General features: G+C 25.7%; 1 protein-coding gene across 1 annotated transcript in view; it reads left to right on the top strand.

Moving 5' to 3' along the window:
- LOC129962103 (myotubularin-related protein 13-like) overlaps positions 1-19,264 on the top strand; it is a 57,073-nt gene extending 37,809 nt beyond the window's left edge. Inside the window, exons 25-41 of the mRNA XM_056075832.1 lie at positions 472-668; positions 1,126-1,339; positions 3,559-3,639; positions 4,292-4,404; positions 4,820-5,077; positions 5,997-6,229; positions 7,550-7,726; positions 7,805-7,909; positions 8,069-8,254; positions 10,364-10,690; positions 11,712-11,945; positions 13,126-13,221; positions 13,465-13,678; positions 14,437-14,589; positions 15,569-15,723; positions 16,334-16,465; positions 18,724-19,264. Coding sequence (XP_055931807.1) covers positions 472-668; positions 1,126-1,339; positions 3,559-3,639; positions 4,292-4,404; positions 4,820-5,077; positions 5,997-6,229; positions 7,550-7,726; positions 7,805-7,909; positions 8,069-8,254; positions 10,364-10,690; positions 11,712-11,945; positions 13,126-13,221; positions 13,465-13,678; positions 14,437-14,589; positions 15,569-15,723; positions 16,334-16,465; positions 18,724-18,816 — 2,968 coding nt within the window. The 3' untranslated portion in view covers positions 18,817-19,264. The remainder of the gene's footprint in view (positions 1-471; positions 669-1,125; positions 1,340-3,558; positions 3,640-4,291; positions 4,405-4,819; positions 5,078-5,996; positions 6,230-7,549; positions 7,727-7,804; positions 7,910-8,068; positions 8,255-10,363; positions 10,691-11,711; positions 11,946-13,125; positions 13,222-13,464; positions 13,679-14,436; positions 14,590-15,568; positions 15,724-16,333; positions 16,466-18,723) is intronic.
- Positions 19,265-26,315: the final 7,051 nt, after the last annotated feature.

The following is a 26,315-nucleotide window of genomic DNA, read 5'->3' on the forward strand; positions in this document are numbered from 1 at the left end:
AAAGGATTTATCTCTGTAATGGTAAAGGAAACTATATTTGAAACCTTATAATCTTGTAAAAAGAGTTATGTGTAATAGATAAATATTATTTATAAGATGTATCATGGATGAAAAAGAACCAATAATCCTACTGTATTGAATCAATAATTTTGAATTTTCCCTCCCTATAAGCTTTAAAGTTTTTTTATTATTTTATTTACAAATAAAATAAACATTTTGATAACTGAATTAAGAATACACTCTTTTTATTTCGGCTTTGAATAAATGGCAGAACATGTAAAAATGATACATTTAAATAGAATTCTAAGTAATTCATATATGCAAAATTATTATTTAAATAATTTTACTGGAGACTTAGATAATTTTTTTGTTTTGATTTGTTTTCTCTCATATGATATATTTTATCATTTTTGTTTTTACTAGTATTTTGGTCAATTTATTATATATTATCTTTCTTTCCTCTTCCTCTAGAGTTATAGCGAAAAAGACTCTTTTAAAAACTGCTATGAGAGCAGGTTTCAAGCCTAAACCTTCATCCAGAAAGCAGAAGTATGTTATTCAAGGTCCACATGATTCTAGGACATTGCCAAGCCCTGGTCGAACTCCTTCTATTGGATTCGACAGCGAATCAGATCGTCCTTCTTCGTTATATGAAGATGATTTATCAAGTAATAAAATAATATCTGATTTTTGTTATAGTGTTTTTTATTTCTGAATATTTGTTATTACTTTTACATTTGTATTTTTTTTTAACTTTAATGGAAACAGATTCAATAGATGAAGTGGGGTGTTAAAGTAGTTGATTCTTGTTGTGCTTTATCTGTTGCTATTATTGAATATGAAACTTTTTCTTATGATTAGAAATGTAAATTTTGAAGTTTTTGGTTGATTATCAGTTCAGGAATTATTAGCTGCATTGATCTATAATTGTAAAATAATGATAATAAAGTTAGAATGATTCGACGGATTGTTGTTAATAAAATTTTCAAATAATCTCATTTCATGTGCAAATTAATCTATAGTTATATTTTTATACTTTTTATTGTGTTTTTTCTTTTGTTACATGTTTTTGTCTAAATTATATGTTTATGTGAAAGTTTATCAAAGTAAACAAAAAAATTCTAGTGATTGAAGAAGGAGATCTAGCTTTATCAACTCCCCATATTCCAACTTATGCTCAACACATGGATTCAAAAACTTTGGAGAAGCTTTCTGAAAGGAGTTACTGTAAGGATTTTCAACGATTAGGACTGGGTGTTCTGAATGGTACTAACAATAAAAGTAAATCTGAGGGCTTTAGAATTTCATCTGTAAATAGTGCATATTCTGTTTGTCGTAGGTAGGTTAAATAATATGTTACATTTGTATTTTTTACTGAAACTGTTTTTTTATGTATTTGATAGAATGTTCTTTTGTCTTTGTTTTATTGTTAAATAAAATATTTGAATTTCTGCATCTTCATATTATAATTTCTTCTTAACGTATTAAAAAATTTCATTCACACTTTATTTAGTCACTTTATGACTACACTTCTATTTTAAGTTATGATTTATTTTATTTTACAAATAAATAAAAATTATCTCTATTTTCCAGGAAACTTTTTCTAGTATCTTTCATAATATTGTAAAAATTGATTGTATTAAACATTATTAAAAATTCACTCAAAATACAATCAGTTAACATGCTGAAAATTTTTATGGTTTGAATTCGAAATGCTTTGCACAAAAACGTTTAAATATTGAAATTTTTAATAAATTTTTTTTAGATTAAATTTTTGTAAGAGTAATAGTTGATTATTAACTCTCGTGTTGTGATTGTGAGCTGTTTTCTGGTAACGGTTTCAAAATAGAAAAGATAGAGTTTATATTAAATGTTTATTAGATTTATTATTATGTATGTATTTTGTCTTATGCAGTCACTTTTTGATGTGAATAGTAGAGTAGAGTTGAGTTTGGAAATACTTTTGATGCTTTTATTATGAAAGTACTTAGATCATTGAGAAGGGCAGATAATTTTCGAAACCTCTTTGAGCATTATTATAATCTACACTATTGGAATGAATCTGCTTATAAATTCACACACAATATAAAGATCAGTAAACAAAACAGCTTGGTATTACCAAGATCTGCTAAGTGTTTATAGAAGCTCCTTCATTCATGCGCAATTTCAAGAAAGAAAATACTGACAATGTCCAAGCATTAACGAACTATATATGGCTGTGCCAGAAAAATATTTTCATATATTGTCTTCATAATGAATTAGAAAATTGCTGTCTTACTTTTCCATTGAAATGAATCTACTTTCTTCATCACTTATTGATTAGTGGTATGCTATAATTTTGAAGATTACTTCTGGTAAGTTTTGCCTGCCGTGTGTGCTTTGAGGTGTCTAATGTGTTCAACTAACATTATATTCTTTAAAAAGTTGAATCTTGTATATTGATATTTCCCGAATATAAAATTAATAAAATAAATAAATAGTATGCTTTGAAATATTTTAAGAGATCATAAAATACTCTTTAATTGAGATAGGGCATCCTTATTTTAATTTCTTTCCCAATAATATGAAGCCTATTATATTATTCTATATACATAATAATAACAATTTAATTGTTTTTCTAATCGACATGGTCAGTTTAAAATAATAAGGAAAAGGTTTTAAACATTTTCTTAAACAATTTTTTTATATAAGCAAGGAAAAAAAAATTAAATTTATTTTTATTGAATATTAAACAACAACAAAAAAAACCCATTAACTTAGCTTTATTTCTGTTGAATATTTTACCTCATATTTTATCTAATAAAAATTATTACATGTTAGCTGTATTCTATATCATAGTCAAGATAGTTGCATCATATCTGCATGATTTATGAGACATTGAATTAAGTTATTTTTAGTAATATTATTAATAATGAGTGGAAATGCATTTATGTATAATTTTTTATTGATGTGTTCATTAAAATATAGTTTGAGAAAGGTAAATTTTCTTTTTGGTGTGAAATGTTTGGGATTCATCTTGATCTTTCCCCAATGCTTTCATTTTTTTTTTTTTTTTTTTTTTTTTGCTTTTAATTTTTTGAAATTTTACTAGATTTCTCTAATATTATTGAATCCATTTATGATATATAAATATATCTGCACAATTTGTTTAATATAAATAAATTATGTATAATTTGAATTTTTTGTGAAGGATTTTTGTGCTGCATGCTATACCTTTTGCGTATTATTACTTTTACTTTCATGCCTTTCCTTCAATGATAAATTCTTAAAATTATCATATTTTAAAATTTTAGATTAGTAATATTTATCAATTTATATTTTCTTGATATTTTTCTTACTAAAAATTGTTGATGTTATATCAAAAATTGATCATACAAAGCTGTGGGAAAGAGGCGTGCTTTATTTATATTTTAATTTTAGTGGATAGTTTGCTACAGATAGATTATATCTCATTTTAATGTGCTATGCTAACCTGTGTGCGTTTTTGATATTTGTTTTCTTACTAATATTATACATTATATTTTTTGTATTCTGATTAGTGTTTTCTTTTTATTATAGCTATCCAGCCTTATTGGTTGTTCCTCAGATCATTAGCGATGAAAGTGTGAGAAAAATTTGCAGATGTCATAGACATGGCAGGTAAGAGCATTATAACAATTATCTGAAACATATTGTGATGAAAATCATTTAACTATTCTGTAAATTAAGGTTTGTCTTAAGTAGGTATTTTGTAACTGAACTTTGCTGTTTCCTTCATTGTATTTGAAGAAACTGATGTATTGTTAATCTGTTATTTTATTATTATTATTATCAGACAATATTGATACTGTTTTAAAAATGGAATATGTTTTTGAAATTTTTATTTCTTTGGATGATTAGTTTTATTTGAGATGAGAATTTCAGCCATTGTTTTCCAAAAGAACTTGTACATGCAATTCTGCATTTTTCAGAAATTTTCCATTTTCTTGAGACAAATTAATTTGAATATAATGTTTGTTCATGTTGTTATTATGAGGATACCTATTTAGATCAGTAACTAAATAATCTACTTGAATTTCATCAAAATTGAGTCCATCTGTTTAATGCTTATTTCTATATTCTCAGTATAACTACAATTTTAAAAAAAGGAGGAGGTAAATGAAGGAGTTGGATTATTTAAAAATTGCTAAGAAAATTTCAGTAAACTTTATGTAATTTATTTGAATTATGTTCAACACTTTTAAGTGATAAATTAAAATAAGTACAATTACACTGTAAAGGATGGTAGATTTTATTTGTTGTATTTTTCAAGATTTCCTGTGATAACTTGGAGACATCCACGAACCAAATCTTTGCTGTTACGTGCTAGTTGTTTCCATGGGAAAGGTGTTATTGGCATGTTAAAAAGTCATCCGTCTTCAACAAGTAAATTTTCCTTCTTATTCTTATTTATTTTGGATTTTTTTAAACCTTTTAGTGACATGTATACATTGAATAAATTAAATATTTACTTGGAAAGAAGAAAAATAATTATGTGAAACTTTTGCTGTAGAAATGGTATAGCATTTATTTATTACTTCAGTTTATCTTAATATTTTTCTTTTTTTTATTGACCTTTCTATTCTGTGCTTTATTCATTTTTTTTATGGTTTTTAAACATATATTAATTTATAATTTTATAACATAAATAATTTAACTTCAGACAATTCAGACCTCAAAAATTTAATAGTAATTAAATGAGTATAGCATTAAAAAAGGAATCTTTTATTTAATATAATGAAATTAATATACTATGAAGATCAACATATCATGATAATATTAATTATTCACATTTTTATAGGTGCTTCCAGTGAAACTTCTGTACATTTAGAACAAGAAAAATTTATAACTGCAATTGTAAATTCTACACCATCTTCAACAATGAGAGCAGCCTGTACTAATGATATGCATGATTCTACACTTAGCATTACATCATTAGTTATGGGAGTTGGTGGTTTGGATAATTTTCCTACTTTAACTCCTGAAGTTGCTCGTAGAAGCAATCCCTTACAGAAAGCTGTTAACAGTCTAAGATCATCTGGAGGGAAAGGTGGAAGACGTAAGTTCTTTTTATTTTGAAAGGTTAATATTAGTTTCTAAAAGTGGCTTTTGTTGCTAGAAAATGTGAAATAGCCTTTTTTTTTTTAATTAATTTTTTTATTACATGGAGGAAGAGTTGAAAGTGAAACTTTTCACTCTTTTCTTGGGAATATAATTATTATGTGTATGCAAAAAAATCATGTTTGGTCTCCATCTGGGCATCATAGGATAAACTGTTTTACTGGTTTTATTATTGAGCAGAAATGTGAAACAGCATTGCATTAAAATGTATTAGCAGGTAAAATAATTTAATATTCTTTCTGCTTGTGTGTTATGCAATGAACTTATTTGCATGCAATATATGAATGAAATTTGTTTCTAACTTAATAATATATAAAAATGAAATATTTCATAAATTTTCTTAGCTGTGAAGTTACAAGGCAAGTGATACATAATAAAATTGTCCTCTAAAATATTATATATAGAGGGAATATAATATGATTAAGCTTAAATAACAAAGCTTAATCATCAGGGTTAAAAAATATGTTGAAACAAGACAAAGAATAAATATAGTATTTATCAGGGTTGTATTTTCTGAAGCGCTTATCCACTTTGAAAATAATTGCGGCCAATTTTAAAAACACAAATTGTTTATAGAATTTTATAATTTACTTCATCATTTGAAAGAAAAAAAAACAGTAATAATAGTAATAACCATTATTGTATTTTAAGAAATGGAAAGATAAATTATCGCCAACAATGTTACTCACTTCAATTCAGTGTTATTGTTTTTTGTTCACTTTATTTTTAGTCGAAATATAAAAATGAAATAATTATAATTTATTATGTGAGTAAATTATCTGTAATGCTGTTTCAACATATTGTTTCTATTTAACAATTATGAAAGTATTTTAATTATAATAAATCTGTTGTAACAGGTGTCAGTACAAATAAAATGGACTTTCGAATGAACAGAGGAACTGCAAATTTCTCTGATTTAAGATGGGGTAGCTTAAAAGAAAGAAGGCAAGGATCTACAACAAGTTTAGGTTCAGAATTTAGTTTACGAACTGGAACTAGACTTTCTGATATACCCGATATATTGGATGCAACTACACACACCCTGCATAGAGTAGCACTTTATGTATTTGGAGAGAAAGCCCAGATAAAGGTGAATATTTTTGTTCATTTTGTCTAAGAGTTGTTAATCACCACAGCCATTACCAGCCTTAGAAATACCATTTCAAGTATGTTTACTTAATATCAATACAGTATGTTTGTTAAAAATTTAAACAATAAATTTTGTATTATAGTTTTTCTGCACACCCTTTTTTTAAAAAATGAATAAATAAAGGCTTATAAGAGACAAATGCTTTTGTTATTTATAAGAAAGTGGATGATATCATAGCCACTTGAGCAACTATCCTACTCCCTCCCCTACTTTTGTTTGATATTAAGAAAAACAAATTATCTGCAAGTAGCATACATTGTGAATGAAATTTAATTTATAAATTTTTGATCCCCAATATTCTCTAGCTATGCTACTTTACAAGACACCATATTTATCTTGGTTATTTCTTACATCAGATGCTTTTATTTAAAAAAAAAAAAATGTGAATTTCTAAACAAAATTTAGAGGATGACATTAAATGCATTATTTAAAATTTGTGTGAGCAGGTTTCCTTTATAAATAATTTTAAATTTAAGGAAATACTGATCAGAATTTACACTTCTGTTATATATGTATTAAATATGAGTGGATAATCTAGAAACTGGTAATATTCATAGCAGGTTGAAAGATAAGTGATATTGGTTAAAAATTAGATAATGATATGGTAACTTTTTATAATATACATGATAATAATTACAATCATTTGTGAATTTTTTTTTTAAAATTTGAATCCAGTTATTTGATATTAATTTCATTATTCTAAAACTTTATTTTTTAATATTCATGCTGTTGAAAATTATGTTATATATATATATATATATAAAACAAAAGTTTAAATATTTAAATTTTGGAAAATTAAGTATGTATTAATGATTTTATACATAATAAATTATTTCATTAGATATTTTTTAAAGTTCATTCAAGACTTTTTACCTCAGTATATGTTTTGAGATTCGTCCTTTTATTTATATTCATAGCACATCATAGTTTTTTTAAAACTTTATATAACTTTATATTTAATGATTATCTTAAATTGTATTAAATAATAGGAATTATCAGACTTTTTACTAAAGCAGCACTTTTTTTTATTTAATCATATTTTTTAATAAAATGTAATATAGTAATAAAAATTGTGTTTCATTTGAAATTTTTTTTTAGTATACTTGCTTAAGCAGGTTTTTTGTTTATTGTAGCAATAATATATCACTTATATATGAATAAATTTCAAAATTTAAAATGTTAGATCATAACTCTGACTTGCAAACTAAAGAAAGGTTTAACATTAGTATGATTTATAATATATATATATACTTTTTTTAGGGTATCAAGCCAGAGTCATTCCCAAATTGTGACTTCATTCCAGTGGAATTTCCTGAAGTTAGACATGTGAAAGCCAGTTTTAAGAAACTTCTGAGAGCATGTATACCCAGTGCTCCTGTTACTGATCCAGATCAGTCATTTCTACGAGCAGTTGAAAATTCTGAATGGCTAAATCAAGTATGTGTTCAATTTTTTTAACTATTCATTTTATCTTGAAATAAATTTTATTTCTATTATAACAAAATTTCTCTGTAGCTCCAAGGCATTCTTCAGTTATCTGGAGCCATAGTGGATTTAATGGATGTCCAAGGATCATCTGTGATGATATGCTTAGAAGATGGTTGGGATGTAACTACACAGGTAAAAATTTATATAACTTGAGCTAATTAAAATCAAAACAAACCTGTCTTTAATTTTATTTATAAATACATTTTTCTGTACAGTTTTACTGTTTCCATTTTATTGTCAGGAATACAAATATTTCATTTTATTTGAAATTTTATACTTTATTTCTTTAAGGTTATTTCACTTGCTGAATTGTGTTTGGATCCCTATTATAGAACATTTGAAGGCTTCAGAACTCTGATCGAAAAAGAGTGGCTAGCTTTTGGCCATAGGTTTACTCATCGTAGTAATCATACAGCTGCAACTTTAGCAAGTGGTTTTGCCCCAATATTTTTACAGTTTTTAGATGCTGTCCATCAGGTACAAATTTTATTAGCAATTTCTTTTCATCACACAGTTGTACATTAATTAATTATAACAAGAATTTTTGTTAATTGTTGTGAAATTTCTCTTATTCTTCAGTGGGGTACCTAACAAATAATTATCTATGGAAGAAAATGCATGCACAGACAATCTAGTATAGTGAAAAATAGATCATTGAAATTTCTTTTGAAAATTTTTGTAAACAGTAAAAATATGAAGAGAGTTCCTGATTTTTTCCCCCCTCCTTTCATTTTCCTTCATTGTCTATCTCCCTATATTCCTTCTTATTCATACTAAAAATTATTCTCTAGGTGAAGTAGACCTGCTTGGAAATAATCTCGTATTTTGAAAGAAATAAAATAGCATTATTATGAAATGTTTAACATTCTCTTTTTGGACATTGTGAGGGTTTTGATAGATTGATTGTGAGATATTTGTGATTTTATTCTCATCAGAAAAGAAGATTTTATTTGAATCATTTCAGGAAATTCATTATAGCTAGAATATTACCTATTTTACCAAGTCCATTAATTTGTTGACTAATTTTAGGCAATTTGATCAAATAAAAGACTTCATAGCCTTTGTTGAATTTTTTTCAGTATTGTCATTATACATTCTCCACATTTTGTTTTATTTATATTGCAAGAGTATTCCCTTCATAGTTAAACAATGCAGAGGATTTTTTTCTATTACTATAACTATACATTCTTCGGATTTTATATTTATTATATTACTATTCACTGTCACAGTTAATAACAAAACCTGCATTGTAAATAGCATACTTTGATAAGTGCAACTATCTCTAAAAGTAGGAATTCAAACAATTATCCTGATGTATAAGAAATTTCTATGTATTCTAATCAATTTTTTTTAAATGAAATCTATCAGGTTCCAGTGTTCTAACATTGGTAGATACAAAAGATTTGAGGCAAAGTACTGGTTCATATTTGTCATTTAATCATGATTCAAAATCGAAATGTCCATTCCTTATATTGTTTTACAATAAGATAATCTAATTTTTGACTTGATCAATGTTTCAGTCAGAATTTTGGGGAAAAAAGTGTTTTTTTTTTAATTTGTGTGTATTCAAATCTTTTTCTTCCTCCCTGCTTTAAAAAATGATAATTTTTATAAATATGTAGTTTTTGTAAGCGTACAAAGTTTTAAAATACAACAAAAGTATTGGAATTGATCCCTGCTCCTCATAAAAACTCACATGATGAATGCTTTTATGAATATAAATACTGAGACTTCTCTGAGATTGTCCCTCCCTCTTTAAACTGTATTTATATTTCTATCTTTTTATGTGCACAGTATAGATTTTTTTTTTTAGTTTTAAGTTGCATACATGAAATTTGTTATGTTAAAGCCAAAATTATAAATCTATATCAAATTTAGAATCTATTTTATTGATAGCAAATGATTCTTCAGGCTTATTTCCCATTATCATCATCAGGCATCAATTTCCCATCATCAGGCTTATCATTACTTAGAATTACACTAGATACTTTACATAACAACATGTTACTATTTATGTATTTTTAGGGGAGATAATAGTCTATATATTATAATCAATGTACTTAATTACATGACCATTATTACTTCATTTAGTTCAATATTAACTAATCACTATACTAAAACTTAAAATCCTAATTTTCTTGACTATTATTATCTTTCCTGTACTTGATAAAATGACTGTATCCTTGTACTTAATAGAATTCTGTAGAAATAATTCAGTCAACTTTAGATGTTCTTAAGAAAGTCATTCATTATTGGGTAAAAAAGTAATCTCAAACGAATTTTACATTAGTATATTATGTTTATAATATCCATAGTTCACTGCACTCTTCAGTATGGATATGGTTTATGTTTTTAAATTATACAGCTCATTTTTTTAAAAAAAAGAATACCCTGTAATATCATAAATGGATAAGTTAATGCAAAAAATAAAGTTCAAACTATTTCCTGTATTTATTTATTTTGATGAGGACGTGATTTAAAATTGCTATACTAAACTTATTCTATTAGTTACGCTGATTTTTCTGTCAATAAAATACTTATTATATTTTTGTATTGTTTTTTAATCTGTTATTTTTATAATTTCAGATACACAAACAGTTTCCATTATCTTTTGAGTTCAACCAGTACTATCTAAAATTTTTAGCTTATCATTATGTGTCTTGTCGCTTTCGAACTTTTCTGTTGGATAGTGAATGTGAGAGAGCCGAAGTAGGATGGCTGCTGGAAGACAGATCTACTAGGTATAGAGGCTTAGATGGAGGTTCAGATGATGAAACTGGATTTTCACTTAAAACTAACTCTTTGAACAATTCTTCCATAAGTGGTCCATCTTTCTGGGATTATGTTGATAAGTTATGGGCACGCTCTCCAATTTTTTACAACTTTTGGTACAGACCTAACAATGAAGATGGTGTAAGTAAACTTTATACATTTCTGATTCTAAATTGATTTCTGTATAAATGTTTAATGGTGTTGGAATGTTTGATTTTAATCAATTTAAATAAATCTAAAATGAGGGAGCTGAATTTTTAAAACATTCACTTAAAATAATTGTATTATCTTATTGCTGTTCAGAATTATCAAATTCATCCTAAAGCAGCTGTTGGATAACTTCAGAAATCAAAAAATCATTAAACAAACTAGTAGAAAAAATATAAGAATTGCAAATTAAAACAGAATGAGAATAAAGCATAAACTGTCTGCTCCTTTTTGTAATAAAATGTTGATGATTAAGGATTATTTCAGTATTATTTGACAGACTGATTAGCAAAAAATAAATATTCTTTGTTGTGCATGAGACTGAAAGCAACATAATTCAAAACTTATATAACAATTTTAGAGTTAAGTATTTATTATATGAATGCAGTAAATTTGAAGTTTTGGAATTTTTCTTTTACATAATTCTTTTACAATTTTTGATACAGATCTAACAGTATCTGTATATTTCCATTATGTAAAAAATAATTTTTTTTCTTCTATATAATGGTTATATGAGGATATATCATCAGTATGTTTGTTTGTACAGCGATAGATTGCATTGCTGTTCAGTCCTTTAGTTTCAAAAGAAACAAAGATATCAAATACACAGTCATTCCTGTGATTTAAGATAAAAATGCTACTTGATAGTTTAAAATTGCCTTTCTATAATTTGAATATTCTATAAAAAAATTGCCTTTTGTCTGAAGGAAGAAAAAAAAAACTCTTATTATGTTTGAGTCAGCATCACTGAAGAATTGTTGCTTTTCAGTGTATACACTGATTATATACATATAATAAACTGAATGAATAAAAAGTTGCAATGTGGTGAAATTAGTCTAAAATGTTCTGAAGTATATAGAATAGTTTTCTAAATCTTATGCTATTTACAAATGCAATTATTATATGTTTTTATTTTATTTTCTGCTAAATTATTTTAAATTTCCTTTTCTCTCAGGTGCTGAGGCCTTATTCTAATATTTCAAATTTAGTAATTTGGGACTACTATTTAGAAGAGGAATTGGCACATGGTCCATCATATGATCTTGAACTGGTTGCAATGGAAAGACAAAGAGAAGAAGAGTCAGAGGCTGCAGATGGTAGTTCTAATTTAAGCTCTCGAAGAATAATAAATACTTGCTATGATAATGTGCAAACTGTTCAGCCAGATTTCTTCACACAAATTTTAGAGGTATTTTTATGTTTCTGTCTTCCTCAAAATCATATTGTGCATAATTAAGAAAGTAAAAAAATTAAGTTTCATATCCATTCACAAGCAGATATGAAGAAAATGTGTTTTATCAAATTGCATATTAGCTGGAATGAAATACACTCCTCTTGTTCACATCTGTAAATATGCTTTAAAAATTGTATAGGCGTTTAAGAATTTTTATATGTGTGTGAAATAGTCTTGAAAGTTATATACTTGTGGTTTTATTATTAAATCGTCAAATGAAAACAACACTGCACTTTTTTAAATTGTATATTTTAGATCAAATAGGTCCATGCAAGTTTGCTGCATTTTATATTATTGGAACTTAAATATCATAATATTTCGAAATCATAATATTTGGAAATATTTATCTAATGATACAAGCAACCTTCATATAACTGTTTATCTAAAAAATGATTAATTGGAACAAAGAATTGTTATAGAAATAAAATTTAAGTTCCAAAAATTATATCTAATAATCATAAAATATTATTTCTTTGTTATTTATTACTCCTTCACAGGGACAACTTAATCATGAACTTTCTTTATTATATTTTCATTCTGCTTATTTATTATAAAAATACATTTTTATTTGCTTGCATATTTACTAAAGATATTTTGATAAATTTTTTAAATTCTTGTGAAATTCTCTCTTGATCTATTGTAAATTGCAGTTCTTGCACCACCCCCTCCTTTTGAAAGTAGCTTGCTTTGTCCTTCTACCCTCTTAATCTTTTTTAAATGGAAGGTTATTTGTTTGTTTTTTCTTTTTTAAAAGCGGATCCATTTTTGCCCCTAAGCCTTTTTCTGTGCTTTTTAAAGTAAAATGTCCAAATTTCTTCATTTTCACTAAATTTTGTTCATGGTTTCTTTCTTTAGTAATTCTGTATTCTTTGAACTCTGTTGAATACTGAAGTCATTTGTAAATATTTTCATTTCTCAAAATATTAAATTCAGTATTATCACTTAAATAATTTTTTGTTTGTACATTTTTATGCTTATTTCACTTTACTGATATTTTTTTATTAGTTAATAGAAGTTATGGCAATCTTTTTTATATTATATTATTGTGTTTGTCCTGTAGAATGCATAGATTATATTTGAGTTTAGAAACATTTGTTTTTGGAAATTAGAAATGTTGACTTCATTCATTTTCCAGGCCATACATAATGCTGAGACTGAATTAGGTCTTTTGCCTCAAAAATGGCTTATGCTGTGGGAAAAAATGGAAATACCTGGAACTGACTCTTTAACAGTATGTGTATATCACTGTTATGCTTTACTTAAAAATGTTGCAAGTGATTAGAGCAAGATAACTGTAATAAATTTTGTTCAAAGTAATCAAATTTTAATTTTATAATCATGTCCTAGAATGCAAATCCAGCATATCATTAATTTAATATTGTTTTTAAAATCATCTTATTTTTGTAAACTGAAGTTTTAATCTTATAATCTTTTAATCTTTTTCATTTCTTAAATTTTTCGAATTCTTTTACAGAGGCAATCCTCATTTACAACTCAGATGGTTAGATCCCATGGGAGATCTATTCATAAAAGATCCACGATTGAAATTTTGGTACGAGGTAAAATGGTTGGTGAAGCAACTCAACCCCAGGTTTATTCCCATCCACATCGTTTTGAAAAATACAACTACACAACACCTACTTATTGTGATTACTGTTCTCATGTGCTTTGGGGTTTAGTGAAGACTGGTGAGTAAAAAATATATATATATATATATCTTTAGGATCCCCCAACCAACTTTTTTAACAGTTTATGTTGTGCGTATTTTAAAATTTGATTATCAGAAGAAAAAAATAAAACTGAATTAACTTTTTTCCATTGGCAATTGTTTAATTCTAAGATATAAATTTGTTTATATTTTTATTTTTGTAGTATTGTTATTGATTTCATGTATCTTTTAATTAAATTAAATTGTTGTCATTTTCAAACTGTATTAAGTTACAGAATCATTAGGTTTGTAATCTAAAATAATATGTTTAATTTTAGAAATGTAAAAATATGTATCCCGGAGCAGACTTCATTATGTTTTTTTATTAATTTTAGCATAGTATCAATTTTATATAAATAATATATTTTAATGTATCAACTAATAAAGTTATCATATTCAATTTAGTAATATTCAGTTATATATTAAAGAATTTATCATTTGTTTTTCTTTTGAATTATTAGAATTACATTGATTATTAAATTCTATTAAAATTATGTAGTTCTTGTTTGACATGTAATACATATTATTATTTCATATATGCACAGATATATATTGAATTATATAAGTCGTCTTGGCTCTTAAAAATGTAAATTAGATTTTATTTTATTTATTTAGTATCATCCAACTGAGCATGCTGAATTTTAAAAAAAAGTTTTGTGGTTATCATTTATGTAGTATAAAAGTGTTCAACTTTCATAATATTTCATTAATATTTTTTTATTGTAATTTATAAAAAAGGCATGAGGTGTATAGATTGTGGTTACAACTGTCATGAAAAATGCATGGAGCAAGTACCCAAGAATTGTACAAAATACAAATCTGTTAGTGATTCTGGTGCTGTATCTGCTTCTGTTTCAAAGGGTAGTGCAGAAAGTTCATCAGTAACATCAAGTAGGTTTTTTTTCGTTTGACTGCAACTTTCACATATTTTTTTTCCATAAAAATTACTTTTTCTATTGAAATTTTCAAATTCTTCTTAGTTTATATTTGTTTTGAAAAATTGTATTACCTAATTGATGGCTTGTTTCTTCAAATTTTACAACAAACAATTTTGCACTGAAAAAAAGAAATGATTATATCAGTTTTATACAGAAATTTCCTCTAAATCACTATTTAAGAGAGAATTTATCAACTTTCATGAAAATATATAAATCAGAAGAGTTTTTAGAGTTTAATAAATATTTTAATCATGTCATTGCTTTTCTACTTAAAATAATCAGTTTCCATGTTTATGTTTGAATATGTTTTAGAGTTTAATAAATATTTTAATTAGCTCCTTTAAACATTTAAAAAAATTTTTAAGCAGTGAATAATCAAAATTTTGATTTTTTACTTTAAATATAGAATTTTTATGTACTTCAAAGTTTCTGTAACTAAAAAAATATTTTTTTTTTGTATTTAATTTCTGATTTCAAGTTTCTATCATAAACAAAACTAAATTAAACAAAAGAGAATGCTATAAGTAAATTAAATCTAAGATAAATTTGTATTTCTAAATAAATGTGATGTAATATGCTTATGATTTAAAATTCTAATTATCTACTTTGTATAATGCTTCTAAGTTTTAGTATTTGTAACATTAGCTTAAAGTTACTAATATGCAAATTTTGTTACATTAAACATACTCTCATATGACACAAATGGTGTTAAATTTGTATCTTTTAAAAGCAAATATATAGGCATTTTCAATTTTAAAATTTTCACTGTACTTTTTTTTCCCCTATGGAAAAGAAGTTTCTCAAATTATAATTTGCAATTGGAAATATTGCAGATTGTTTAAAATTAATGTTTTTGTTCTTAAAATGACTTGTAATCTCTCTTATGTAAAGATATTAAATATTGTATTATATATAATTTATTTTTTATGTAGGTGTCACTGCATTGCAAACCAGTAGTCAATATTATGATCAGTTTTCATCAAATGTTGCGGAGAATAGAACCCATGAAGGATATCTTTACAAAAGAGGAGCTTTATTGAAAGGATGGAAACAACGATGGTTTGTTCTGGATTCAATTAAGCATCAGGTAATAAAACCATGGTTCTCAAAATTCATCCCTACCAGTATTGTTTTCATATGCAATAACTGCTAAGAATATGGAATAACTTCTAAGGTGTAATGCTATGTAATTAAGCTTTCACGCTTGAAAGATTCCTTTCAAGCACTATTTCTTTCAAGTTCAACATATATATTAGATAGTAAATATACATTTAATTACTTTTCTAAATCAAAGAGACAATTCTTTTTTCTCTTCATGAGATCTTGATACACATTTTAATAAATTTTTTGTTTATCAAAAATTGTATGTATGTGTTTACATATTGCATTTGAACATTTTTGTAATTTATTATAATTTTTAAGGTTATATTTAACTTTGGCTTTATTTTGTGATAATTGTGATAAAATAATTGTAAATTATTGACATTGATATATCCTTCTTATTTTTAAATCAAATTGTATAACAATGTTATTTAATTTGTTCAAGACTAAATATTTTATGAGGGAAAGTATATTTTTATATAAAGTTTTTATGATTTTTTAAAGCTATTTTGATATTTTTAAAAATTTCTTTCTATATATTTTAATTTGTATATTTACACACTTTCATCTTTTAATATCTTTAATTTATGTAATAGTTGAGATATTATGATGCAATGGAAGATTCTCATAGTAAAGGGCTTATAGATCTAGCAGAAGTCATATCTGTTACCCCTGCTACTTCTGTTCAAGGTGCTCCTAAAAAGGCAGATGAAAAGGCTTTCTTTGATGTAAGTAGTTGAATCTAATCTGAATTTCTTTTTCTTTTTTTTTCTATTATTATTCATTGTGTTAAAGTTCAAAAGTCTTAAAATCCATTTTGTTAAACACCAAAGTAATTAATTCTTATATGTTTTTATGTTTTCTTAAAAATATCCTGGTACAATACTTTTAAGTGATGGAAAATTTAATTAAATACTAAAAAATAATGTGTTTAAACTTTTTTAAATAAAGCTGTTAGCAGAGCAATAATTAAATATTATTAATAATTTCTATCAGTAATAATGATGAGTAGTTTAGGAAATAAGATTTTGAGTGGAACTTTTCCTTTATTATCCTCCTACCTTTTTCTTTTCATTATTTTATGTTATATATTTAAATGTTTGTGAATTTGAAAATAATAAATGAATTTTTCACTCTAAAATATCGATAAGGAATAATTAATACTAACCACAATAGTTAGATATCAATTTTTCGTATGCAGAGTTTCTAGTCTGATCTTATATGAATAAATAATTCCTAAATATCAAATTAGGTATGTACTTTGAGTTGAAAAAATGTTCTAAATGGTATAAACATTGTATTCTATCCATTTTGAGTCAATAGCATATGATATAAAATCTTTAGTAAATCGTTATGCACTCCATTAAAATTGACTGAAGTATGAAGCTTTGAATTATATTATTTTAGACCAATCAGCTACTGCTTCGAGGAAAGATGGTGTTTTAGTTAGAAGATGATCTAAAAAATTTTCAGATATATACAAATCTTCATAATTCTATTAGTTTTAGCCACTTTTTTTGTTGGAATATTTTTTTTTAACTATGATTATTAGAATTTAAAAAGTGTTAAAAAATTTTAGAGTTAGTGAATTTTTGTGAAATATATTTATTAATTCAATGTAAAATATATTACATTTTTAAAAAATATTTCTCTTTTTAAAAGTGTATGTAAATTGTTTAAAGCTTAAAAATCAACAATGGTTTAAGATGAGAGTCTACAGCCTTTCTATATTCGTTTTTACTCATGATGTATGCAAAATCTCTTTTTTTAAAACATGATATCAAGCCAACTAAATGTTCATAAAATGTATTTTCAATAACAGGTAGATTTTCTTTCCATTGTATTAATTCTATTTCATATTTGATCAATCTTATTTTGCAACCTGAGATAATTTTTTAAAAATTGAAAATTTATTTTCTACTTAATTGTCTATATAATCCTTTCTATTTACAGCCTAGTTATAAAGAAGATTACTTTAAAAATTTCGTGAAAATAATTATGCATTTCTACTAGATTTTAAAAACTATCAGCTAATAATTAAACTTTTTTATTTGTATTATCATTTAAAGGGTGTGAATGTTCTTGAGTATTAACATTTAAATTTTCTGTATTTGTGTGAAAGAGAGGTTCATAACATTTTTATAGTTGAAAATCACTTCATATTTGTGTTTTTATAATATATCTATTTATTATATAGAAAAATTTTATGTAAACATTGCATATTTTATTCCCTTTGTGATTGGCAGATAGCGAGGTATCTGACCCAGTATTATTTGAAATATAGAACGAAAATTATTGTTATGTTTTAAGAAGTATTTATGTTGCACTTGACGATGATATGTTGACAAAAAAGGAAAAATAAAGTTTTAATTAACCCCAAAATAACAGCAAATAAGTTTAAAACACTATTACTTGTTAATTCTACTTTTAGACAGACCGTTTGCAATACTAATGAATAGCTTTCCGGTTTACCTTTCTCAAGAAACAGGAATTTTTCGTGTCTCAACTAACAATTGTCTGAATATCTGAGCAATGCAAGTGTTAACCCTGCATTATTTTTTAAAATGGAATTAATGGTTCCAGATGAAGAAAAAATGTGAAAAAAGACTTAATGGTTTAAAAAAAATTTATTTACTTTGCCTAATATTTTTTTTTATTTCATGTTTTAATTCTTTATTTCTATGCGTAAAATTATAAATATAATGAAATTTCTTTTAAATTTTAACTAATGACAAAATATTTTTTTTAATTTAAAATTGAGGTGTTTTTTTTTTATTACCTTTTTAAAAGCAGTTTGTTTCAATTTACTTTTGTTGCCTGCAGGGAGAGAATCAATCCCTCAGCAAACACCATTAACCTGAGAAAATGCATGATTCATTGTTAATTGCTATTTGCTGTTGAAATATTGTTGCTAGTTTGCTTTCTTTCTGTGAAATAACTTGATTAGGGTATCAATTAATGTGAACAATACGTTTTTAAATTTCAGCTTCGTACAATAAGAAGAACTTACAACTTTATGGCAGCTGATAGTGTTGCAGCACAGGAATGGATTGAAAAGATACAGGCTTGCTTGCAATGAGGAGAGTAAAGGAAAGCTACAAGGAGACCCTTGCTTTTTTTTAGTGATCCATAAAGCTTCTTTTTGTTATGCACCTTATTGTGCCTGAATGAAGAATCGAACGTTTTTTGACATACTTTAGCTACAATATCCTGAAGTTATTTCTAACTATGCAAAGAAACTATTTATCATTTGTTATGAATTGTGGAAGAAGGCTCAAATTTGCTATGCTGCATTGTGTGCCATCGTTCAGTTCTCTACTTTATTTAGTGCATAGCAATATCATTCACCATGCTACTCTTTAAACTCATTTCTTTCAAGCTTCATTAAAGACATATCTGAATACTCTGATCATTGTACAGTGTTGCACTGATGTTCTTTGTTTTTGTTTGTTTGTCAAAGTATATTTGTATTTTAGATAATTTATGTTCCATTTTGTATGATTTTTTTTTTTTTTTTTTTTTTTTTTTTACAAACCACTCTCAGTTTGTACTCAGTTTTGTACTTTCATACTTATTACTGTTTTTGTTTTTCTATTTTCTAATGTGATATGAATTTGTTTAAATTTTAAATATTGCTATTGATATAGTTTAAAAATTGTAAATAGACAAAGCAATTTTTTATTGGTAAATCAAAAATGCCTTTGATAATATAAGTACATGTTGATTTAGTGAGTTCTTTTTAAATATAGGTAATAAAATTTAGTAAATTAAATTTTTATATACATAATTGAAGTTGCTAGTTAATTATTAGCATATGTGGTTTTGCAATGACAGCACAGTACTGAAAATATACTAAACTTGTTGAAAGTAGGAAAAATTTTTAACTCCATTTGTGTACATCAAAAAAAAAAAAATTGTTTTATGAATTTCACTGCCTATATATATATACATATACACTTAATAATTTTTTACCCTAAATTGAATTATAATAATTTTTTGAGATCATAGTGGCAAAATACTAATATTTTTATCTCAATTAAAACTTTCATAATTCCATATTCTAAATCAATCATGCTTTTCCTTAAATATTTTTTTACAGATTGGTTATATGTAAAAAATCTTATATATTTTAAGTAACTATATTTCAGCTTTTTTAAGTAACTTAATAGCATTTTGTCTCATTAGACTGGAATTATGTTCATATTCACTTCTGTATATGTATATTATTACTATACATGAGTTGTATATATTCATTTTTAGTATTCTGAGCAGTTAAGCATTTCTAATAGTTAAATATCAAATATACTTTAAACCATTTTTGTCACTGATTACAATGTTATCATAGTTAAGCTTTTTTAAGACCTCCATTTTATTTGAAAAAGATGCTAATTAAATTATTTTTTGTGGATTTTCTTAAAAATGTTCTTAAGGAAATTATTGATGAAATATGTTATCTAAATTTTGGTTGAGTTTTTTTTTTAATTTTATCAAGCATTTAATAATGCTAAATCTAAATTATAGACCTATATATTTGCTTAATAAAGTACTTTATTACTTGAAAAAATTGTACATTTGTTATAATCAGAAATGAAGCAAAAATAAATTGTTGTCACTGAATTTTGAATAGTTTAAACAAAGATTGACTTAAGATACATTTTGTAAATTTAATTAATTGGGAGGCGGTTTTTGATAATAATTTATTTTTGTAAAGTTTTCATTTTACAAAGTTTGCCATAAAAATACTTTTCCTTCTTCAAAGCATCAGCTTTGCATTGCAATGTCTATGATATAAAGAGCATCATTAAAATATTTACTGTGATTTTTATGTGTACACATCATCTAACTGAAAACAAAATTCAGTTTGTGCATATTTAATTCTATGTGTGTATTGAAATGTCCTTTATATAAACAACACCCATAAATTTCAAATAACTATAACAATCTTACGAAATCTTATTCTTGCTTTGCATGAAAGTGTTTATTGAAATACATTTCAAACTTTTTGTATGACATATTCAATTGCTCACTTAAAAATGAAATGTGTAATTTCAGAGTCATGCACTCAATTTTAAATTGTTCATTGAGTTTTTCTTTCTCTTCATTTGCTATTATTCACATAATTATAACAAATATATATATAGAATACATTATTATTTATTTACATAATTATAATTTAAAACTTTTTGTTTAATGCTTATTACATAAATTTAAAATAGCAATCAAGTAATTATTCATACCATAGTTTATTTTTATGGAAAAATGTCGTTTTGGACTATGCAATTGACTTAAAGAAATTTATGAACAAATTTTTCATTGATTTTAATTTTCCGATACAATTCTTAATCTATCATAGATTTTTTTTTTTTAACCTGTGAAATTTAGCATTCAATGACTTTAAATATCTATTTCAAACTCACGAAAAGGATAATTTATCACAAATTTCTAATTAAGTGCCTCTTGATGATAATACAGAAATGTCCTTTGAAATTTGAATTTAATTATTTTGAATTTTGGAAAGAACGCTAAATATTTTATTAAATCGAGAAGTACAAAAAATATTTAAAATTAATTTAATTTTTATTTCTTTACTGGTACTGACATAGTATATTCATTTTATTTCGTCTCATGTTTAAATTCTTTTTTAGCAGCATTCCATTATTAACTAAACAATAAGAAGATCATTTAGAAAATAATATATTGCAAAATATACCATTACTTATTATATAATTTATTAGAATTATAAATATCTACTTTTATTGAATTTTTTCACTTTTTTTTTTTTTTTTCTTTTTCTTTCAGAATTTACAATTTTTCCCTTTATTTTTAAAAATACTTTTTTATGTTTGACTTTTTTACTTTGATATATTTGGTTATGCATTTACAGGAAAGATGCCAATATCTAAAATATATAGTGCATTTCACATGATTGTTACATTTTTTTAAGCTGTTTATTATTATTATTTTCAAATTATTATTCTTTCCCCCTATTTATCTTTTGAATAAATTTTGGTTACTATCGCTTGTTTTTAACTTTTGGTTTAAAAAAAAATTAAACAGAAAAGAAATGCATTCATTGGAGCACAAGTAATTGTTATGGAAGATTAAGAAACTGTATTTAAAATATATATATATATAATGATGCTGGATTTACTCCAGTTGTAAATTTTACCTAAAAATGAAAAGAGAAAAAAAAATGTGTGTTATGTGTGTATTTAATATATATTTTACTTACAGTTTTCATCAATCATCAAAAAGTTTAAGGGCATAAATTTTTCTGTATGTATGTATATGTATGAATGATGTATTTTTATTGCATTTATGAAAAAAACAAAACTTATGAGGTATTAAAATAAGTGAAATGTTTTCAGTCTATTTTGTTTCTATTTTACTTTTAAGAAATACCATGTGATTTACTTTCATTTGCATATTGTTTCAGCTTTCAAATCTGTACTTGGAAAAATCTTGAAATTTATTTCACAAGTCCTTAAAAAAATTTATCTGAAAGTGCTGGCTATAAGACGTGTTTCAAAATCAAAATTTAATACTACTTGTGAATTTAGAAACAATAAGTTTATTGTAATGGAATTTTGTTCACTGATATTCCACACCTGTAAGTAACTATTAGTAATAATTAAGTAAACATCTGGTAAAAGTTTAAATGATGTACACATGAGACTATAATTAACCAAAACATATACATATCTCCAGAGAAGTGCGATTAATTAAGAATATATAAAACTATTCAACAGTTCCCACTTTAGGATATGTAAATATACATAACAACTGTACAACTCATTACATATGTAAACACAACTGTATTTGTAAATTACAACTCACTTTGGAAAACAATTATTATAAAACAGTTATTTTAGCATCTGTAGAATTCACATGATGCAGTTCCTCAAATAATCTCTACAGATTTCTTTTCTAGGGATTTCTTTTATTGTCATATAACAAATAGTGCACTCTTTCAAAATTTTCTCAACAACTTCCTCTATGGTTTCATGTCACAATTTTTTAAAAGGCATCTTGGGCATTTTCTTGCAAAAACCTCAGATAAAATTCAGTGATATCACTGAATGCAATAGTACTCGTATATCAAATGATATGACTTCTTATGTGAGTATTCCTCTTTAACCAAAATATATGTTCACCCTAACATTGGTGACATTTTTAAAGTGGCTTTCACACTTTGTACAAATAATGGCTTTTTGAGAATTGTTTGCTTTGAAAATTGCTTATTGAATCTCAGCTCATCACTGTAGAGAACATGGATTCATATTTTCTGGTGTACCTAGTGTTCAATCCTTTTAAGAGAACAAATAGCTCTGTTCATATGAGTTCTCTTCAGTGAACATGAATTCGTGTTTTCTGGTGTACCTAGTGTTCATCCCTTTAAAGAGAAGAAACACCATTGTTCATAGGGATATTCATGAAATGAATTGCCCTTTTCAAAGCATTCTATTACTTAAACCATTAGTGTGTTTAATAAAAAAAATTTGGATAGTATAATGATAGTTAAAAAAATTTCCGAAATCGATCGCTTTTTGCTGAAATATTAATATTTTACAAAATGTTAATTACTGCATGTCGGTATACTAGAATATTGAAATTTTTCATTCAAAAATTCTGAGTTCCTTTTTTTTTTTTTTTTAATTTTTAGCCAAGAGGAAATTCACTGATTTGCTTTAACTTGCCTAAGATATGAGATGCCTGGTTTGAAATATGGTTTTAAATTTTCTTTTGTCTCTCCTCTAGTTGTCATTTGTAAGTTAGCAAATGGCATCCTAAATTTGGCGCAGTTTTGTCATTGATTTATCGTATTTTATTTAAAAAGTGACACAAATAAATTATTATTTAATCTCCATGCTGGTAACCGAATAATCTGTATCTTCCTCCATTATTACGTTTCTTTGAGTTGCATCGTCAGAAAGATCACATTTTGGTTAATTATTGTAAATTTAGATCGCGTTATTACCAACAGCTATAACACAAGTATGAGTCAATCATTGACAGAATTGTGTTTTAATAAAGCTTTTTTAAAAATGTAGAGTTTTTAGGCTGACATACTAGCCGAATTTCGCAATACGGAAAACTGAACATTGAAAAGAGGGGGGGGGGTGAACTAGTTCTTTAAAAATTTGCTATAAGACGGATCGACATTCATTCTGTTAATTGAATTATTAAAGTCATTACGCACAGAAAGCAGCCGCTGTAGATATCCAAAATTGCTTGAAAATCATGTTAATGCTGTATAAGCGATAGTTTTGTCTGGTTTTAAAAAATCTTGGCTTGGAGTTTAATTTATGTCTGATATGTTTGTAAGATGCATAAGAATCTAGGACAAGTTCGTAGATTGGGGGAAGGGTAGTGAAGTTTTAATTTTTCTTTAATTTTTTTGCGACGGAAGATAGAAAAGTAAATACAATTTGACGAAGTAGCGTCTCGTAATAAACAACTTTTATGCTGTCAGTTTTTCGATAGATGCAATTGATTAAAAATTTGATGCTGAAAATTGATTTTTAACACGAGTTAGTTTTGTATAAAAGCGAAACACCTCCACAGACTCATCATACAATATAATAAACCACTAAGAAATAGCGACTTGAAGTTTGGCATGTGGCTGCAGCTTGGGTAATTTTAATAGATTTTCACAAAAAAAAAGAGATTTTAATTAAAATTATCTTAAATTTTAATGCTCTTTCCTCACTTATTTAGGGCCTTATTATGTGCGAAATCTTTTTTACAACATTAAAATTTATTTACAGGCATATTCGCATGTTTTCTGCTGGCATTTTTGAGACACATACAGGACCAAAATCTTTACTAAGAATAAAAAGGAATGTGTATATTGGCGCTCTACAGACCAGACCGTTTAACCTACGCCTACCAAATTTAACACACATATGTCTTGGAAAACAAAAATGTTTATCTCGAAGCGGTTTTTTTTTTTTTTTTTGAAGGAATCAAAAATTTAGAAGATAGATAAACCGGATATTTAAATCTTTAATAGCTCTTTGATGTCATGGGCCTGGTCTCTATTAGAATGGCTCAAAGCACAGTAAAGAGAATATATGTATAGTAGTTAAAAACAAAAACAAAAAACGGCTTTAATGCTTGACAATGTGACGGAATCACGCATCTAAAAATATATCTAATTTGTTTGTTTGTTTGAATGAGGGGGATTTAGGGATTTTTAGCTATAAAGGCTGTCATCCCAAAAATATATCTAAACAATTTAACTAGAATGAAATATAATCATTATTCCCAGACAAACAGGTGGTTGCCAAAAAACGACTAGTAATAAATAATTAGAAATTGTGTATGTGTCCTGATCTCCAGATTTTTTTCTGCGTTATTTCCAGAGGAATTTAATTTACAAGGTTTGTAAATTTGAACCTATTCCAATTAAACCAAGAATCATTTAAATTTTGGGAATACCTTTCAAACAATATTCCTAATTAATTAGTATTTGCAAATTTTATGTTATATTGTTTTATAATTTTAACAAAGCATGCTGCTTCATAATTTAGATATGTGGTTGGCACAGCATGATCAAAAATTGGCTTTTGCGCCATTAAATCAAATCAAATCATAATTTAGAAATGGTTTTGACATAAAATTAAAAAGAATTTAGATTATTTTAAGAAAAAACTTTTAACCCTTTTTTACTGTTTTGCTCAAAATTATTTTTAAATTCGAATTTTATTATTTTTTTCAGCAAAATATTGAAGCTAACTTTCTTGTAAAGACCGCAAAAATAAATGTTCTGCTATTTCAATTTGACTGAACACTACATACTATATATAGATTACAACAGGAATTAATGCAAAAATATCTGATTTTAGAAGTTGTAGAATAGAAAAGGGTAACCCTTAGAGGACCTATTTCTCAATGGTAATTCCTTCATCTGATTACCTTTTACGCAAAATGATGTACCTTAACATATTGGAAAAAGTGTAATAAATTAATTATATTAATATTTTATCACTGACTAAATACATTATCTCCATTGTCTCATTATGAAAATATCTTTAGGGTATAGTGCATAGTAGAAAAAATTGCCATATTTTTCATTCGATTGAAACTAAGTACGAAATTACATGTATATAATTATATGGAGATATTTTGGTTAATCAACTATAATCAGTGGTTTGCGTATTGACCCCCACCCTCCCCATTTGCCCGGGGGAAGTTAACTTCCTCTCTCTGTTGGTATTCTACTTTCCGTCATACGTATATACATACCTTATTTATAAAGAAAAGAGTTAATAGCTCACTGCCGAACCTAAAATCAAAAGTTAGCAAAGATAGGTTTTACTTTTCAATGAGAATTTCTGCATAAATAATAATTAGAATAAATATATACAGAATATTCATTGTCCTTCCATATTTCTTGGGATGGGGCATACTTCAAACTTAAACTTTGTATAATCTCTATTTATTGAGCATTTAATTGCAAATGGTTCTTTTTTCGATTTTGAAAAAAAAACAAAAAACTTTTTTTTTGGTATTTGTGCTAATTTATTTAAGTGGTTCCACGATCAATTGTTTTGAATGCATTCGCTTTGACTGCAA

This window comes from Argiope bruennichi, chromosome 1 (assembly GCF_947563725.1).
Source record: "Argiope bruennichi chromosome 1, qqArgBrue1.1, whole genome shotgun sequence".
In the NCBI taxonomy this organism is placed as follows: Eukaryota; Metazoa; Arthropoda; class Arachnida; order Araneae; family Araneidae; genus Argiope; species Argiope bruennichi.